We start from the raw sequence: 20,000 nt of genomic DNA on the forward strand, positions 1-20,000 counted from the left end.
TGCTGTGAACTCCGACCTTTTCACCATCTTTTAAAGTTGACCCCACCCCCCATACTGAACCGACTGATCTTGACCTTTGTTTGCAAGAAAAACTTTGAACGTAAACAAATTTTTCCTCCATTTCTAACTGGCAGTTTTTTACTAAAGAAGGCAAAGCAGATGTTTTTAAAAATTAATCAGATATGGTTTGATACATTAAGGACTTTTGACACTAATTTGCTTGCCAAAAACAGTTAGCGTGATTTTACAACTTTGCAGTAAAGCTAACGTATATCTGTTGATGTGAGATATACTTCTATTTTTTATACTTGTGGAACAATACAGATCATGTATTATCAGAAGTGTTATTGCTGGGTTCTTTCTCTGGTTGTGCGCTTCTTGAAAGTGCAGCTTCTACTTTCCAGATTAGTTGTTCCACATAGAAATGTTTAGATTTTTCAAAGTTTATGTGACGAGGATTGAACTCAAATGTATTTCAGAATAATAAATGTTAACAATTTAGTGCAGAAGATGCACATACCAAGATAGGTCCATCCTTTCCAACTAGAAACTCCAACTAAAGGTGCCGCTTTATTGAACTTTTCTTGTCACTTTGTTTTGTTTTGTATTTTAATCAAATCATTTTGTCTCAGTGGACCAATCAGAGGATGTTCTGTCTTTCACTCAGATACACATCAGCTGCAGTAAACCTGTGAACCTGGGGTTTCAGGACACCACATTTTAGTTCTCAGTTAAATCAGAGATCAAATGTGACTTTTAAAGAACTGTGAAAAGTACACTGTCAGAAATTATCTAGTTTTTGTTAAATTTGTATTTAAAGAAGCCGTTTGTCTTTGATTTTGTGAGTCAGCTTCGATGCTTTCATTGTTTCGAATTTTCTGTGAATGAATTCATTTCAGTTTTTCTCAGTGTTTCTTTTCTATATGTTTTGTGACGGCTGCAGTGCTCCTGTATCTGTCGGGAATATGAGCCGAACAGAAAATGTGCTTGGAGTTTATATATATATTTGTACCAAACGCCGATCGAGTATTGAAACATTCAGTGATTTTGAATCAGCTGTGACAGGTCGCAGATCTGAAACCTGTTCAGTGTTTCTGTTCAGAAGGTATCAGTAAAACTGAAAACAACAATCACTACGTGTGTGCAGAAGTTTTCTGTAAATACACAAAACTTAGTGTTAAAAGGTTGATAAAAGGCATCTCTGCCTCTTTATGGGCGACTTTTAATAAATATATGTGGAGCTACAGTGAATCTGCTACTTGTTTTGGTACAAAGACAACAAACGTGATTCCCAAAACGTTGCACTTTTCCTTTAAGGAGGCAGCTTCTGTAGCGATGCAGCTGAGGGGAAGGAAGGTTTCTCTACCTTCATCCACCTGCGAATCGTGTCCCAACTGTGATTCTCTCTGCAAAGGAGCGTTCGTTGAATGTGTCAAGTGTTGTGTGACGCCATCGTCATGAATTCCACACAGACAATACAGCACATTCCTTTATGTAAACACACAGACACACACAGAAAGCACACACAAACATTACACATGGATGCACAAGCAATCTCATCTACTAATTCATGCACAAACACCACACAAGACTGCACGAAAATCCATCCACACACACACACACACACACACACACACACACACACACACACACACACACACACACACACACACACACACACACACACTAATGTACTTAATTAAAGCAGATAATTAGTCTCCCTCAGGACAGGCCACCTTGACAGAGTCGTCCTTTGCCTCTCGATGACTCACCCTCAACATTCCTGCTCGTCTCCTGGATACAGCTCAAAACACAGACCAAGGCCGTCTGTCTGTGTGTGTGTGTGTGTGTGTGTGTGTGTTTTGTAGTGCATATTTACTAAAAAAAACTTACTTAAAAACATATCAAAAAGAAAAATAATGCACAATGTAGTAAAGTTCTCCTTTAAATGGAGAGTTTAAAAAGCTGCCGGGGTTAAAATGGCTTTTCTCAAGTTTATGAAAGTGTTTATGAGAATGTAGAAGAAAGTCACATCAGGGGTGAGACGCCTCCTGGTGGTGTGAGCTGTATCCGAGCTGTGGTTCACAGAACATCCATTACAAGTAAACTTTTTCCACTGTAACCCAAAGAAAACTTGAGGATAAAGCATTATTGACATGGCGTATACCCTGACATTTAAAATATTTGGCCTTTTAAAAAAATTTAGTTTTACTTGTTGTGAATCAGAAATCATAGTAGATTCTCAGAGCTGTCCAGCCTGGTGTTTTCTTCAGGGATAAAAAGCAGAGCAGAGAGTTCTCATCACCTGACACAGCTCCTGACGTTTGATATTTTATGCACGGGCAGCTGATTTTGTTGAATGCATGTTGTTCAGAGATGGAGCTGTGAACAGATTTAACAGCTCTGAGGTGATAAATTTACTCTAATAACACACTTCAATCACTTGTACAACCAAATCTTCCCCATAATCACATGATCTCAGGTTTTATTCCTCTAATCTAAAAGCCTATATTTTTGTCCATCAAATCACATGATCAGAGAGATGTGAGAGGAAAACAGTGATTTTCCTCCCCGCTTGTTCCTTCGTTAATTCAGGACAAATTGGTCCAGCATTGAGCTGCTTTTCAAAATGCAAAACAGGTGGTGAGATGAAAAGCTTTGGGACGGGCTGTCGGTTCGTTTCATCTGCTGTTGTTTTGTGGAGTTTTTGGAGGACGTGTGTGGATGTGTGGAAACAGGCCAGGCTGCTTTCACCTTGTTGGTCCAGAGAATGTAAAGAGCCCTTGAAAGATAAATATAAAACTCCTTCATCTGCTTTTTCTCATGTCTCGCTCCTTCAGCATCGCCACTGGAGCCACAGGGATGTTTTGCTGTTGTTGTCATGAGCAAGCCTTGTGGTAATTATAAGAATTTCAGCTGGATGATTACTTGGTTTCACAATTGTAAAATCTTGCTCTTCTGTTTCTATTTCAGGCTGAAGCACTGAATCGAACTGTTAAGCATCTTCTTTTTGAGACCAACAGGTGAAAATTTCTTGCTGTAAATGATCCTCTCATGCTACATTATTTGTGAAATCTGGTTGTGTACGAAATGTCATCTGTCATTCTAGATTTTGGTTTTGTTTTGTGAAGCTTTATCAAACGTTTCTGTATAGAAGGAAGAAATCTCTGTTATTGGGTGAAAAGTTCACAGGTTTTTGGGGTTTTTTTTGCTCCTGAGGAACTAAAATGTCTTTCAAAAACAAACAAAAAAACCTTTATGCCTCAGGACGCTCAGCATACCTTCAGCCTGCATTGGACAGCTGCATACAGCAAACTTACCATCACAGTTTACACAGATCCAGATCTGCAGATTCATTTCATACATACAAATGAATGACAGCTTTGGACACATCCTGTCAGAACCCAGCTTCCATGAAAACACCAACAGACATCAACCAGTCAACTGGAGCTGTGAGATTTTAGCAAATCTCTGGATGACAACAACAGTTTTTACAAAAGGAAAGAAGGAAAAATATCTTTTTCTTCATAGTATCATTCAAACTCAATTCAAAGTGCTTTTTGTAAGGCAAATAAATCACAACCTTTAATAATAAAGAGGAAAAAAGTGTGGAAAAATAAAATAAAATAATATACAATGAATGTAGTTGCAGTGTGGTAATAAATTTACCCAAATTTAACAAAGGAAATTAAAGTTCAGCGAGGAAAATTAATCAGAGACCCAGAAAAACAAGAGAATTTTTCATCTGGACTCGACAAACAAAGAAAGTTTGGCCTCAGACTAAGTCGACGTTAAAGGCTCCACCTCCCACTCACCTGTCTGTGCTCTGTGGCCTCTTTATCTAACACCTCTGCTTCATTATTTCTTTCAGCACAAGCAGCACAGGGGGTTAAACAGCTTGATAAGAAGCATGTGTGTTTTTTTCCATTTATCCTGTCTCAGCATCTGCTTGTCGGCTGTTACCTGAGGAACGGCGAGGAGACGGTGGAATATATTAGAGGTAAATCAGTGAAGGAGGCTCTTGTTTTATGGATGAGAAGACCGTGTGGGCGGTGGGCGAGAGACATTCAGGTGACTCAGCCTTGTTAGAGAGAGAGAGGAGTGCAGTTAGAGTGAGTTGTGGTCTTATAAAGGCACAGTGTGTGTGTGCATGTCCACGCCATGTTTATAATTTGTTTCATTGATCTCACACACACTCAAATCAATGAGGGAGGAGGGCAGAGAGAACAATTAGTGAGGTCTTGATGACTCAGGCTGTGTTGGTGTGTGTATTTTTGTGTCTTTCCTCTTCTCTTTACCACTAATATAAATCCTGCTCCTTTTCTTAAAGGCCCTGCAAATCCACACAGGTGTTTTTAGGAGCACAGCCATTGATAGCGGTGTAAGTTCGTCCACCTCAACAGTTCCAATAAAAATAACAGGAGAAGCCCCTGCTTCTGCTGTCAGTGAAGCCTGATGTGATGACACTTACAAAAGACTGATCAGCCACAGTAAGTGAAAATTATTACAGCCCAAACTTGCAAATTTAGCTGTAAGAGGATTTATGATCCGTGCACCATGACATACAACTCCACCAAAAGGAAACTTCAGATCATCAGAGGAGGGATACAGAGGACACAGAGTTCACAGTGATGTTGTTGCAGCTTTCACAAATCCTCCTCCCAACTCACTGTTAATGTTTAGAAGCTGCAGCTTTACTGTTTAGTTCCCTGTGGTTGCAGAGACTTCCTCAGCCTGCAGTGAAATGTTATGCTGCCATCTAGTGGTACAAATGTTACATGACTATGGGATGACTATTCTTCTCTTCCAGGTGGTCTTTAGTTATCTCACTGTGGTGACCTGAAAAGTAAAACAACAAACCATCATACAAGACACTCAAGGTAAGTGGTTTAAAGTTTTTCTTCCAAACCAGTTTTTAAATTAAATTTTCTACCTGCAAATCAACAAAATCCAGACGAAATCCAGACCCAAGGTGAGCTGACCTGATAGAGAGAGCCTTCACATCTGTGAGTGATGGAACAACAGGACAATAACAACAATTTAACAAGTGATTAAATGAAAGATGTCATTTAAATATTGTACAGATGTGTAAACAATAACCGTTTGTAGAAATGTGATAAGAAAAAATAAACCATGAAGTTACACTGTAAATGTAACAAAAAAACATAGGGTTTTTTCATATGCACTAAGTTAGTCCACATTACTTATTAATATATTTTTTCACAGGCACTAGTTTTGCTGTATATATTTTATCTCAGCTTGTATTGGCCTGTAGTTGCTGTGAAGAGCTGTTGTCATATTTCACCAGTGGGTGTCAGAGTTTCGGCAGCTCAGTTTGCTCAGTGCGCAGAGGAAACACAGCAGCCAAAGCAGGAATGAACACCTTTCAAAATAAGATCCTTTTTCACACTACCACCATGTGATGTTCCTGGTAGAAATCCGAGCTGATCAGTCAGGCCTTTTCTTTTTCTGGGTTTGTGACTTAACCGGAAAACATGTTTGGTATTTCCCTGGTGTAACTTGACGCATCTTTACATGTCAACGTTTAGAGGCTGATCCACGCGTCACACACCATCACTCGAGTGTGTGCGTTTGTGTTACTACATGAGCTGCTACGCACTTGGACAGACAGACAGAAGCAAAGACATGATGTGACATTCGGCCACGCGTAATTTGCGCATTTGGAGAGCGGTGCGCACTGTAAACGCACCGCTGTATGTGTGATGATTTGGCTGTTTCTGGACGCCTGATGCTTTTGGAATGAGTCCAGGGATGCTGCGGCTTGTCTGGCTGCCGGAGTGCCGCCGCGTAACGTGGGGCTGCACCCTCCACATTTGCTAAACGGGAGAGGAGCAGATCGGGCGTTTCTGCGCGTTTTCCGACCTAATGCTTTGACTCTCACCGGGAGAAGAACCCGCTATGGATCACTCCTGGGACATTTAAGCATCTCCTGCGGTGATATTGCTTGCTGCTGGGACTGTGGGAGTGCATGCTGTTCCTTCTCCCCAGCCTGCAAGATGGGGAATAGTTTCTCCAATTTGGCCGCCTTCCAGTCCTTGCACATAGTCATGCTCGGACTGGACTCTGCGGGCAAAACCACTGTTCTGTACCGGCTGAAATTCAACGAGTTCGTGAACACGGTTCCTACCATCGGCTTCAACACGGAGAGGATCCGGCTTGGTGGCGCGGGGGCATCCAGGGGCATCAGCTGCCACTTCTGGGACGTCGGGGGCCAAGAGAAGCTGCGGCCCCTGTGGAAGCCCTACAGCCGCTGCACGGACGGTATCGTGTACGTGGTGGACTCCGTGGACGCCGAGAGGCTAGAGGAGGCCCGGACCGAACTGCACAAGATCACCCGGTTCTCCGAGAACCAGGGGACCCCGCTGCTGGTCATCGCCAATAAGCAGGATCTGCCCCGGGCGCTGGATGTTGGGGAGATCGAGAGGCAGTTGGCTCTGGCCGAGCTGAGTCCCTCCACCCCGTACCACGTCCAGCCGGCCTGCGCCATCATAGGAGAGGGGCTGGATGAGGGTATGGACAAGCTGTATGAGATGATAGTGAAGAGGAGGAAGTCACTGAAGCAGAAGAAGAAGAGACAGTGATGGCAGATTTTGGAAGGGGATGATGGGGAAAAGAAGCTATGATTAATCCCTGTTATAGAAATATTATAGGTTGGATTCTAGTGATATTTTTACAGTGATACGTAGCAGATAAACACATCATGAAGCATAAATATCATTGACAACCACAGAAACATTGCAAGTCTCAGTATATGATGGGAAAATATGTATAGTGATGCCACATCAGCTAAAAATACCAGAACTGTCACTACAATTCATTAGTATCCATGTGTTCACATAGGAATGATATAGAGGGACACAGCTAAGATAAAAATGTCTGAACTTCATTTATCAAGATCTTAAGTTGCAGAAAATAACTAGATGATCTTATGACATGATCACCAATTATATAAATTAATAAAATAATCATAATAATCCCAAAATTATGGGAAAATATTGATGGTTTACCTTGATTAATGACTGTTGTAAGCCTCTCATCAGGGAGATAGTGTCTCTATAAACTGTGGCACTCCCTGTTTGTAAGTCTCTGATGTAGGAATATTAAAAGGACTGCTTCATTGGGGATGTTTACTTTATAGCAGAGATATTTTATAAAGTGTATGGATCCACTGGCAGAGCTCTCTGTTGCTGCCGGGTTGTGCTGTGCACAGATGTGAGACTGTTGTAAATGTGATTAGGGATGCACTGATGCACAGACTGGTGTTTGGAGCTGTGAGATGGTGAAACACCAAAGATGACTTGCCTGAGAAGACACACAAAACTCTCTATCTCTTCCATCCTTCATTGTTTTGCTATTTGCAACCCCCCCAGCCACTTTGAGCTGAAAGTGCAAAGTGAATAAGGCTGCAGCTCTGTGTGTTTGTCTCAGTTCTGGAGGCTCGGTTACATAATAAAGTCACTGCAGTTTCACCTTTTCAGGAATATTTTTCAGAATTCAACCTGTAGCATTGTGGCTCAAAGCAGACTGGTCATGGGTGTAAATTTAGAAAGAAATTTGTTAAATGGCAGTGGTTTAGCAGAATGGAATTTACCCACTGGCCCCTCTTTGATTAATTTTTTGAGTGATGTGTGTTTCCTGGAGAAACCATCTTTGATGACACCTTCCCTGGAGGTCTTCAGCTCTGTGAACAGCTGATTTTGTCTCTATAGAATTCAGTAGACATCTGCTTCAGACTCGAAATTGATCATTTTATCACTGCTTCATCTGATTTGTTTTGACTGTTTTCACTGTTTGGATTTGGAATAAGATTTTTCAGCTGTATACGCAGCTCTTGGTTTCTGTTTCTAGCCTGAGAGCAGCAATTCCATGAAAAATAAGCAGTTGCTAACATAAGTTGCCATGTGTTGGTTTACAGCTAGATATATTTGCTACAGAGAGTTAGGACCTACAAATCATCTCCAGCTGCACTGATTTTATGCCAAATACTGGTAGTGAGCACATAAACCATTTTCCAGTGGCCAGAAAAAATGCTGTATGTGTTTCAGTTGCTTTTCAGAGTGTGGGAAACAAAAACACTGATAAATGCAAACAATGGCTTTGGCCTGGTTTATTGACAAGGTTGTAAAATTTTTAATGAATCCAACATATCAGACTTTTGTTGTAGAACGAGATCAGCTGTTTGTCAGAGTTGAGAAGGGGAAATGTTATGAGTGCATCGCACACGGTGACGACCTGCTGGCAGAGAAAGGAGATGAGAAGCAGAGTGTCTTCCTGTAATGTTGATGTACTGAAACAAACCAACAGGCTGGAACCTGTTCAGCTGCTCCTGAAAATGACTTTTCCTCTTATTGAACAATACTTAATCATAAGCTTTTCCTGTTGAATGATAAACCAGAACATGCTATGTGTGGGACTTTTTGTTGTTGTTGTTGTTGTTGTTGGTTTTTTCTTTTAAATCAAATTCAGTCCCTGACCAACCGTTTAACTCCACAAACCAAGAGAACTGACAGCTTGTAGAATAGTTCCTAAGAAGTCACTGAGAAAAGCAGCTTGTCCCTGTGTTGGTCTTAACTGACAGGACTGTTGAATGTCTCACATTGACCTTTGTCTTATGCTGCATTGACGTCAGAATAGAAGCAGAAACAGGACAAAGCGTCATTGCTGCATCTTGATGTCCACAAAATAATAAAACTATTAAGTTTAAACCATACATTGCAGCATGTTACTGAAGTTTTTAAAGCAGAGTTGACCAGTCAGAATATCATATATATCATGACGTGAACGTGGCACCCTTCTCCAGTGATCAGTCGAGCTGTGTTCAACATTGCATGACAGCCACTACTTCAGACAATGTAAAATTATACAGTATAGTGTTACAGCCAAGATACAGCAAGACCAAACAATGTATTACATGCCAAAATGAAAAAAAGAAAAAAGTAAGCAAAAAGTATTTTTGGGATTAAACTCTTTGTCATTGAACTTGTTTGTTTTCTGGTTTGTATTTTAATTTCCCAGCAGTTCTCTTATATTATTGCCTGTTACACAGCAAATCTTGTTGTAAGTTACTATTAAGATGATGTACTTTGTCTCTCAGAATATAAAGAACTATAAGTCATTTAAGTCCAGGATAATCAATCTGCTGAAACTTGGTGCAACTGCAACTTTGACTTGTTGGCTGACTTAAGGAAACTTCTCTCTCTTCAGAATAACAAAGCCAATATCTTTATGTTTAAAACAATACAAATTTGTTGTATTCACTTCCTCCATCATCTGACCACTGTTCAGATTTAAACTTATGGAAGGAAAATGAGACTGTAGTCGTAGTGGTGCTATAAATTTAAGGAGGCCAAAAAACTATTTCTAGAGACCCAAGCACATGCAAAGTACATGTTTTCCTCCTTGTTGTTTATTCACTTTCTTTCTGGTGCCAAATTTACCTCCGTGCAGTCATTGTTTACAGCTTACCTGTCTTATTATTGTGGTTTGTATAACTCATGTCTGCAGCACAGAATCAGAAGAGGAGAGTCGCCGTCGTGTCGTTGGTAATCGTTGGTAAGGTCAGCTTGTGTTGACTCAATAGAGGCTTTAAGATTTAAAACCACTCTGACTGATGAGGATCAGAAGAAAAGCTGTTGAGTCAAAAAAGTCGCCCTGATTACGTATTTCTACTTTTCTAGTTTCTCCACTACACTCTGACTTCATGAGCTCCTGTTTCAGTCTGTGTTAGTCTTAGTTTTTCCGGCCTTATCTGCTTTGGAATTGGATTTTCTGAGCTCTGGCCTTAGTCTGTCTAGGTTTAGGTCTCAGTCCTTGTAAGCTCTGGTCCAGTATCTGTTCAAAATGGATCAATAGCACTTTGGAAATGAACTCCTCCTATTCCTATTAAATAAAGCCAATTATTGCATATGTAGCACACACACACACACACACACACGTACAAACACACACACAGAAAAATTGGAGGATTCACAATAAGGATATTTAAATGCAGATGCTGAGGGAAATCGGATTGTGACAGACATGATGAATTGTTCTTCAAAATGACGTTTTAAGGAGAAAATTATATTTTCATTCAGTGAGATTTTCTTCTGGGTCAGCTGTAACACCACATCTCCACCTTTCTGTGCTGCTTTCATGTGTTTCTGTCAGGTTCCGCCTTTATTTGGAAAATTTGGTGTTTCCTGTTGAGTTTCCGATTGTTCACTGCTTTTGCCTCTCATTCCAGGTGTCTTGACTTCCCTCTCCTGACAGGTTAGGGTATAAACCAAGCTTGAAAAAAAAAGAAGAAGAAAGAATTAAAATTTTAAAACTAACATTATATAGTATGCCCAACAGAACATGAACAGACAGAGAGAGGGAGACAAAGTGAACACTGAAGAGTTGATTTAGATGCAGAGCGACATGGCATCAGATTTATAACTTGTGTTTCCTGTTTTATTTTTGGTAATGTTTGAGTTTCCGGTTGTTCACTGCTTTGTCCTCTCATTCCAGGTGTCTTTACTTCTCTCTCTCCTACCTAATACATGAATCTAACGGATTCGGTCAAATGTCGCCGTCTGGCGGACATCAATGCTTACTACATGCAGAAACCGCTAGACCCTGACGTCATCACGCTGCGCTTCAGCACACGCTCCAAATGACATATTGTTTACGTTGATTTCTCTGCTCCGTTGTCCCATCAAACGTGTGTTTTTTCGCCACCAATTCCACATGGATCGCTTTGAAAATGAGCAGGACAAGGACACCTCTTATTTCTTCTGTCCCCGAGGACATGGATTCGTCGCAATTGACGTAAGTTCGCTGCCAGCTTACGGCTAACGGCTAGCTTTCAGGCTCTCGCTCGGAGCCACTTATCCCCAAATTCCTCCCCAAATCCCGCTCACTTTAACCTCCTTCCTCCTCGCTCATTAAATTATGCGTGACAGGAAAACGTTTCGCTGCTTTTGCTAAAGATCAAAGCCTTGTAGTGATTTCGGTCCGTGTTTGGCGACTCCTAATCTTAAACGATCCCTCATTTTAGCGTTGTGAATAGAAACTCGGTGTGCTCGTTCTCCAGGATGACTGCTCACTCAACGCCTTTAAAGAGAAGAAATGTAGATCGAGGTTTCGGCTTGGAGCTGATCTAAATCAGCGGAGACAACAAGAAGAGCTGCAGGCAGCAATGCACGTTACCTATTTCTTTCATAGGTGTACAAAATGTTATTTTCCCTGATTTTGTGCCATTGTAAATCATTTTCATCTTTCTTGCCCATTTTGTTTTATTGTGTGGGAGGGTTTTTTGTACTTTGTATGTTTTCATGAATAAAATTACTGAAACGCAGTCAAAAATACGGTTTTTTCTCTTCTAGCTAGCTGTACCGAACTTGGACTGATTAAACTGTATTTTTGCCACCTCTAACTCTGACTCTGCTCCTGTGTCCACTACACTACCACCTCCTGACAGTTTGGGTTTATTTTTACGGATATACCGACTCTGGCACTGCTTTACAGGATGGACAGGTTAGGGTATAAACTAAGCTTTAAGAAAAAGAATTAAAATTATAAAACGAACATTATATAATATGCCCAACAGAACATGAACAGACAGAGAGAGGGAGAAAAAGTGAACACTGAAGAGTCGATTTAGATGCAGAGCGACATGGCATCAGATTTATAACTTGTGTTTCCTGTTTTATTTTGGTAATGTTTGAGTTTCCGGTTGTTCACTGCTTGACTTCACTCTCTCCGTGTGCTCCTTCCGCCTCCTGACTAGCCTTCCTTGAAAACTAGAAACTCGGTGGAAGGAGCACGCGAGGAGAGGGAAGTCAAGACACCTGGAATGAGAGGAAAAAGCAGTGAACAACCGGAAACTCAAACATTACCAAAATAAAACAGGAAACATCAAATTTTCCAAAAAAGGCGGAACCTGACAGAATCATATGAAAGCAGCACAGAAAAGCTGGATTTGTGGTGTTACAGCTGACCCAGAAGAAAATCTCACTGGATAAAAATAAAATTTTCCCCTTAAAACGTCATTTTGAAGAACAATTCACCTCTAGTTTTCCAGCCCTTTTTCTGTATGATCTCTGCCCGGTATTTTTTGGATTACGAGCTAGCTTGGACATGTTAGGGTATAAACCAAGCTTTAAAAAAAAGAAGAAGAAAGAAAATTATAAAATGAAGATTATATAATATGTCCAGCAGAACATGAACAGACAGAGAGAGGGAGAAAAAGAAAACGAGAAACACGAGAGTAACGCTTGAAAGCTCGGCAGGATCACTAGGAAGCACACAAGACAATCTGGCGACGAGGACTAAATACATCAGGAGGGGGGGAAACAATTGCACACAGGTGAACCACACGAAGGGAGGAAGGCCAATCAGGAGGCTGACGGAGCACGCGAGCAGAGGGAAGTCAAGACACCTGGAATTAGAGGAAAAAGCAGTGAACAACCGGAAACTCAAACATTACCAAAATAAAACAGGAAACACAAGTTATAAATCTGATGCCATGTCGCTCTGCATCTAAATCAACTCTTCAGTGTTCACTTTGTCTCCCTCTCTCTGTCTGTTCATGTTCTGTTGGGCATATTATATAATGTTCGTTTTATAATTTTAATTCTTTCTTCTTCTTTTTTTTAAGCTTTATTTATACCCTAACCTGTCAGGAGAGGGAAGTCAAGACACCTGGTATGAGAGGCAAAAGCAGTGAACAACCGGAAACTCAAACATTACCAAAATGAAACCAAATTTTCCAAAAATGATCTTTAATGAGCACAGAGGGAAAAATACAGGCTGAGCTGTAAACTTTTGTTTGTCATCAGGAATCATACCTGCTGAAATGAGTCGAAGAAACTCAAACCTCTGGGAAAAGGTCAAGTTTAACCTGGAACAAAAGCTGAGTAAATAATCTGGGAGGACATCAATCTGTGCATTTATGCTGCAGCAGAACCAATAGCTGTATTGACACTATTTTTCAAATGTAATAGTCTGTCTATTTTTTAATAGAAGAGATTTTCATGACAATAGAATAGAAAAATATATGCTTTTGATGGGATGTAGGTAGACAGAGCAAAGGATAGTCTTTTTCAGCTTTTAGCTCCCTCTTGTGGCACTACTCTCCACTTCCACTCTCTCTCTCTTTTCTCTTTCACATTAGCTCTTTCTGAGAGACAAGCATCACATTTCAGGGCATCGCATTTACAGTACAAACCAAGATCAGGCTGATGAAGTGAAGGTTAATGTGAGAGATGGAGTGTGAACCCACACTTTTTTATTTTTGCAGCAGTTAAATTGTATTTTCATGTTTTATGATAAACTGCATGAAATCTATAGATTATATGTTCTTTTTCTGCTATGTGTGATGTGTTTGTCTGCCTACGTGTCTATAATATAGCTGGAGATGAACAAAGAAGGAAGACAGGAGAAAATATTTCATTTTGTAACGGTAAAAAAAAGACTCAGCTCTTTAACCCAGATTCACTTTGGTCTTCACCAAACGAGCAGAGTTCAGGTTAATTATTAAAAAATCGGACTTGTTGTGTAACATGCTGCTAAAGGAAAGCAGAGCAGCTGCAGACTTTAGATGTAACTGTCACAGCAAAACATATAAAACAAGACACATAGAGATAATGTTAATGTGATGAGCTGCGTCTACCCCTGGCAATCAGATTGTTCAGTTATGATTTTGTCCCTGAAGCTTTCTTTAAAATGTGAGTTGTGTTTTTTCACGTTTCACAGGTCACATAAGGTTGGAGGTGGGCATATCTAGTCCTGCACAACAAAACTGGATGGATCACATCAGAGGGAACAGGAAACAGAGCGATGTTACACGTACAAATAAAAAAAACAATGTTATCCCAGATGATAAAACATGCACATAATTGTAATCATTTTCTGCATAAAAAGTCACCCAAAAGCCTGAACTGTGTCTACACATCTGAAAACTGTTTTTTTTAAACATATTTTTTTTTAGAAAAGGACAAATGAAATCCTTAACACAAATACGTCTTGGAAGAAGAAAAACAGACATATTTTACGCAATACCATCCATTTTTTGGCTTTTTTGAATGAAGTACTGAGTGTTTTAATCTTGTAAAGACTTTTAGAGTATTCAAATGAAACAATTCCCAAGCCAAAAAGGTCAACGGGAACCACTGTGTTATATTGTTGGGTCGTTTGAACAACAAAGATATTATATTAGCTTTTCGTCTGTTTTATTTTCAAAGTATCAGAGCAGTATTTGAGAGCTCGACTTAAATGCAACAGCGTCTTTTATTTTGAAAGCCTCTGGAGTCGGAAGTGTTGCAGGTGTTGTTGAACCCGGTTGCGGCACTTCAAAGATGTCTGCCGGCAAGGAGACGCTTTATGCTTCTTTATCAAATCTTCTTTATCAACGGAAAAAAAAGGTATGTTCAGCTTTTGTGACTTATTATTTAACAATTTGTGGTCATGTAGCTGTTTTTTGTGAGTAATTAGTTCGTTTAAGCCTATGTATGCCACAAATGTATAATGTCAAACGTTTTTGAGATTAAAAAAAAAAAAAATTGCCTGTCACCAAATTCTCCCTAAGCTAACAAAACGGTGTCAGAGACGTTGACCGTTTAAACAGTTAAGTCAATTAAACAAAAAGTGGCAAAAATGTTTAAAATAAACTGACTTGTCAGTTTATTTGAAGGAAAGGGCCGCCGGGCTAACCAAACGAAAGCACCATCGAACACAACTGTAAAAATTATAATTCGCCGTTTTTGCTAGCTTAAAAAAAAAACAAAAAAACAGTATGTGGTCAACTTTTAAAAAGTTTATGGTCAGGCCACTGAATTTGTTAATTTGGATAACATATCTTAAACAAAAGGTTGTATGTACATTCTTCAAGTAAAGTCATTTTATTTAATCATTTTAATAAGTGTGTCGGTCCTATTAGTCGAAGACAGCGGCCATTTTGTAAAATATGGCAGCAGCGGCGGGAATTTATTAAAGACATATTAGAATGATTTTTTCTTTCTCTTTTCCATAGTTTTTCAACAGTTTATAGTCAGGCCACTGAATTTGTTTTTTGGGAGAACATATTTTGTTTAAAAAAACGTTGTATGCTCATTCTTCAAGTAAAGTCATTTTATTCAATCATTTTAATGAGTGTGTCGGTCCTATTAGTCGAAGACAGCGGCCATTTTGTAAAATATGGCAGCAGTGGAATGTATTAGTCATATTAGAAGGCTTTTTTTTCTCTGCCACAGTTTTTCAACACCTTTTATTTTCTTTCTTTATAAATTAATTATAGTACACTGAATAATTTTGTAGTTTGGTATATTGGTTAGACAAAAGAAGGAATTTAAAGGTGAACTTTTTTTCTTTTTACACAGTAAACAATTACTCAATTAAGAAATTATCGGTAATGAAAATACTCATTAGTTAATGTAATAATATATAATATTAACTTGTATTGTAACAAATTTTCTCTATCAAGTACTTTCTTGATATTTACATACTAATGATAGTTACACATTTTTTAAGTGATAGTTTCTGTGCAGTGGTGAATTGTTTTTATTCTGTATTCTTACTCCAAAGGTTAGTAGTAGTTTTGATTTTAGTTAATTAATTTAAGCAGTAAGTAAAAACAATAATTTACATGCAACAAATATTTACATGCTTCTAAATAAATTTCAGTCAGATCTTACATTTTGTATTAATCCTTTTCATGCATTTCCTCTTGATTTTCTTCCTGTCTTTCTGTTTCCTCCTTTTTCTCCATCCCAGATTGAAGGAGCGTTCATGCAGGGTTTGGGTCTCTACACTCTGGAAGAGTTGAAGTTTTCCCCCTCGGGGCTCTTGTACACTCGTGGTCCATCTCAGTATAAGATCCCTGCGGTGTGCGATGTGCCACTCTGATTCAACGTCTATCTGCTGTCAGATTCCCACAACCCCCATGCTGTCTACTCTTCAAAGGTCAGAGGTCATCTTGTACACATGTACACCTTTTCTTTTTTTCGCCTCTTCTTTAACATGTTAAAAGGAGTGCACTTATTCCCAAGATATTTCAAAACAGACATAACATGTGGCATAGAATTGAACAGTAGATTCCTGCTGCGATTGCATCAAACTCCACAGGTGACATTCCCCATAATCCTTTGGCTCTGCAGAGAACCCGTCCTCTTCCTGGGCAGTTCAGTGTTCTTCGCCATCAAAGATGCCGTGGCTGCAGCTCGCTCAGAGTCCGGTCTAGTTGGCCCGTTTACTCTGAGCAGCCCTGCAACACCAGAGAGGGCCTGTTTGGCCTGTGCCACCCCGTTCACTCAGAAGGTAATGATACTAAAATACTGATGTTCTGACTCAGTAAGTTCGGTGGTAAATATTGTACAAGTGTTTGTGTTTTATCAGCACCATGCTATGATTTGCCCAACGTGGATTTTGCCAGTAGTTGACATTTTTGTTAACAGAAAAATCACGTGGAAGAAAACTCCTGAGGCAGCATCTAGACCTTTAGAAAACACTCTCCACTACTAATAGGAAGTTCTAAAAATGACCAGCGTGCCTTTGCTGTTAATATGTAGGTTGATGTTTGTTTTCTTTCCAGATTCCAGGCAGCAAACCAGGATCTTTTAAACTGTGTACAAATTGAAATTCTGTGTGTTTTCCTTTCTTCAGTGTTCAAATTAAATCTAAACTGTGAAATAATTTGAACTAACAATAATTAACTAATACAGTTATTTTACTCAACCATTCAAGGATTCAAGCGGTTTATTATCATTTCTATTATACATTTACATGTGAATAAAAAAGGAAATAGATACTAATCCTTTCTGAACTATTTTTAAAGGTTAATTTTTAATGAACAAATCAAACGTTTTACTGACACCATATTGAGCATCTGTTCTCATTCTGTACCATGTAAATGTGAAATAAATACATTATTTTACAGCACATTTGAAAGTTTTTGCTTATGCATTTGTCTTGCAGGATCATTTTCAACAACAGAATGAATAATCGGACGAATACTGAAAACAAAAAAAAAATCAAATGAAATTAAGAAATGACATTCTATAACAAGTGATTTTATCTTTAGTACAAAGACTTTAAGTGTCACAGTAGAGACATAAGCCATAATAAAAACTGGAAAAATAACACTGATTTGTCTTCTTGTGGACTGAGGATGATCACACATGGATGCACCACGGGGTCGCAGTACCATCCGTCGGAGATGAAGCCTGCAAGAGCGACAGGAAAGGCTGCTGATCAGATGTTTGCCAGGCAGAGGATAGGAGAAAGAAAGCCAAATTCAGGATTTCAGTAATCAAGTAATCACTTAATATGTCTTTTAATGTTTTTTTATGATGTGTTATTTTATGTCTGACATTGATTTATACAGAAATGAAATGTCATTAGTAGTTGACGAAGTAGTTAAGAAATTACATTTAACTCAAAAGCTCCTGAAACTGTTAGACCAAAAATGTGAGTTGATGGTGGTGTTGTACATGTACCTGTCCAATGTCCAAAGCAGACATCCATCACGGTGTCGGTGCTAATGTTCTGCAAAACAAAACAGAATTCGCTTTGCTATCAGAGGGATGGTGAGCAGCAGAGGAGGTAAGGCAGAAGCAGATGGCCAGTAGGTTTGTAGATTCAACAAGTAATCACTTAATATGTCTTTATATGTTTTTTATGATGTGTTATTTTATGTCTGACATCCAATGTCCAAAGCACAACTCATACTTCTCCTGACATCCATCACGATGTCCGTCCCGATGTTCTGCAAAACAAAACACAATTCTCTTTGCTATTCAAATACAAGATGTATCTGTATTATATCTCATTTTATATATTTAATAATATGCATGTAAAACATGTCTTATCCTATTCTAATGGCTGTTTGAAGGCAACTGGACTTCTTGCTTGAAGCTTGAAGATGTTTCACCTCTCATCTGAGAAACATCTTCAGTTCTGGAGACTGGTTAGACAGTCCAGGCTTTTAAACTCCTCCCTATCTCACCTAGTGGGTGCTACCTCTGGGAGCAATAGATACCACTGAGTGGAACGTTCACGGCTTGAGTGGCTCCTGCTGGGCTGCCTCAAGTGGAGTCGTTAGCACCTGAGGATACTTAGGTGAGCGTAGAAACTAAGCATCATGTGAGTCGCTAGAGTCACGTGAGCCCAGATGTGAATGTGTTAGTCGTTTGGGGAGGGATCTCAAAAACTGCGTCATAGATAGGTGACAGCTGGTGTCTTAGACCGCCCCCTGTATTCAGTGATGGATGTTCTATTTTGACATGGATGGCCTCCTTAACTCTTCTCTCAAACCATCTATGTTCCCGGTCCAGAATGGGGACATCGCTCTCTTCAGAGGAGTGTCCTCTCTCCTTGAAATGCAGGTGAACGGCTGAGTTTTGACCGGAGGAGTGAGCTCGTCTGTGCTGGGTCATGCGTTTGTGGAGCGGCTGTTTAGTCTCCCCTGTGTACAGGTGGGAGCTCCGCTCGCTGACTTAGACCGCACAGACGACATGGCTTAGTTGGTTTTTGGGAGTTTTGTCTTTGAGGTGTAGCTGTTTCTGTCTCAGAGTGTTACAGGGTCTGAAATGAACTGGAATGTTGTGTTTGGAGAAAATCCTCCTCAGTTTCTCCTCCAACAAGTTGTGGTTTGTGGTGTCCTCCCTGCTGGTGGTGTAGGGTTCTGGTTTGTGTTTGTGGTTTCTGGTTAGTGTGTGTCGGTTTGTGGTTTCTGTCTGTAAAAGCCGTCGTTGTTGTTGAAGTAGGTCGTGGTGAGGCAGAGGTCTAAAAGAGTGCAGATCTGGTCCGGTGTGAGACTGGTACGGTCGTTGAGGGAGTGTCAGAGAAAGTCTGTGCGGTCAAAGTCAGCCTGCAGTGCTCCCATCTATATATAGGGGAGACTAAGCAGCCGCTCCACAAACGCATGGCTCAGCATAGACGAGCTCACTCCTCCGGTTAGAACTCAGCCGTTCATTTGCATCTCAAGGAGAAAGGACACTCCTTTGAGGACAGTGATGTCTGCATTTTGGACCGGGAACATAGATGGTTTGAGAGAACAGTTAAGGAGGCCATCCGTGTCAAAATAGAACATCCGTCACTGAATACAGGGGGTGGTCTACGGCACCAGCTGTCACCTATCTATAACGCAGTTTTGAGATCCCTCCCCAAGCGACTAACACATTCACATCTGGGCTCACGTGACTCTAACGACTCACGTGATGCTTAGTTTCTGCGCTCACCTGAGTATCCTCAGGTGCTAACGACTCCACTTGAGGCAGCCCAGCAGGAGCCACTCAAGGTGTGAACGTTCCACTCAGTGCTTTCTATTGCTCCCAGAGGTAGCACCCACTAGGTGAGATAGGGAGGAGTTTAAAAGTTTGGACTCTAACCAGTCTCCAGAACTGAAGAAGCTTCTCGGATGAGAGGTCAAACGTCTTCAAGCTTCAAGGAAGAAGTCCAGTTGCCTTCAATCAACCTTTAGGATACAATGACCTGTAACACACACACAGTACATTCAACACACATGCTTAACTTTAAAGTAAGAAAATATAAAACAAACTGAGAGAGATACAGAACAGCAAAGTCACTTAATAATCCTCTTGCTGTCTGTTTAAAACTACCTCAGACTCTACTAGTTATGCTGTTATAGGCCGAGGCTGCTGAGGGACTTCCCATGATCATCTCTTCTCTCTTTCTCTCCTCAGACCCACTCTCACATTTATTAACCTTTATTACATGCCATTAACTCTGTGTCCTTTCTCTCCCGTAGTCCTGTGCTTGTCTCTCTCTGGTCTCTCTTTCTCTGTACCTTCTGCAGGTGCAGTCTTGCCTCAACAACACTTGAGGCAAGACAGAAGCAGAGGAGGCAAGGGAGGAGCAGAGGAGGCAAGACAGAAGAAGAGGAGGCAAGGCAGAAGAAGAAGAGGAAAGGGAGAAGCACACACAAGGAATCAAGACAGGTAAAGACAAAGATGCACACCTGGATACAGACACAGATGCATATTTCCAGGGACCAACAA

General features: G+C 40.2%; 3 protein-coding genes across 9 annotated transcripts in view; 2 read left to right on the top strand and 1 right to left on the bottom strand.

Moving 5' to 3' along the window:
• The window catches only part of s100b (S100 calcium binding protein, beta (neural)), a 614,446-nt gene that overhangs the window by 34,328 nt on the left and 560,118 nt on the right, over window positions 1–20,000 (bottom strand). The window lies entirely within an intron of this gene.
• LOC121177940 (ADP-ribosylation factor-like protein 4C) lies at window positions 6,001–7,048 on the top strand. The gene has a single exon (XM_041032385.1). It carries the CDS (start codon window positions 6,018–6,020, stop codon window positions 6,600–6,602), a length of 585 nt encoding a protein of 194 aa, XP_040888319.1. The 5' UTR covers window positions 6,001–6,017; the 3' UTR covers window positions 6,603–7,048.
• Window positions 10,584–18,431, top strand: LOC121177959 (aldehyde oxidase 2-like). 5 transcript variants are annotated; one of them, XR_005893418.1, is made up of 5 exons: window positions 10,584–10,812; window positions 13,741–14,408; window positions 15,757–15,945; window positions 16,140–16,299; window positions 16,574–17,129. XR_005893418.1 is itself a non-coding variant. In XM_041032406.1 (3 exons), the coding sequence occupies exons 1-3, from the start codon at window positions 15,875–15,877 to the stop codon at window positions 17,230–17,232; spliced, it is 321 nt and encodes a 106-aa protein (XP_040888340.1). In that variant the 5' UTR covers window positions 15,527–15,874; the 3' UTR covers window positions 17,233–18,431. The 5 variants fall into 5 exon arrangements, 1 of the variants encoding a protein (XP_040888340.1); XR_005893419.1 differs by lacking the exon at window positions 10,584–10,812 and having other exon boundaries at window positions 13,418–14,408; window positions 16,108–16,299; window positions 16,574–17,115; XR_005893420.1 differs by lacking the exon at window positions 10,584–10,812 and having other exon boundaries at window positions 13,420–14,408; window positions 15,757–15,952; window positions 16,142–16,299; window positions 16,574–17,115.

This window comes from Toxotes jaculatrix, chromosome 24 (assembly GCF_017976425.1).
Source record: "Toxotes jaculatrix isolate fToxJac2 chromosome 24, fToxJac2.pri, whole genome shotgun sequence".
Lineage (NCBI taxonomy): Eukaryota > Metazoa > Chordata > Actinopteri > Toxotidae > Toxotes > Toxotes jaculatrix.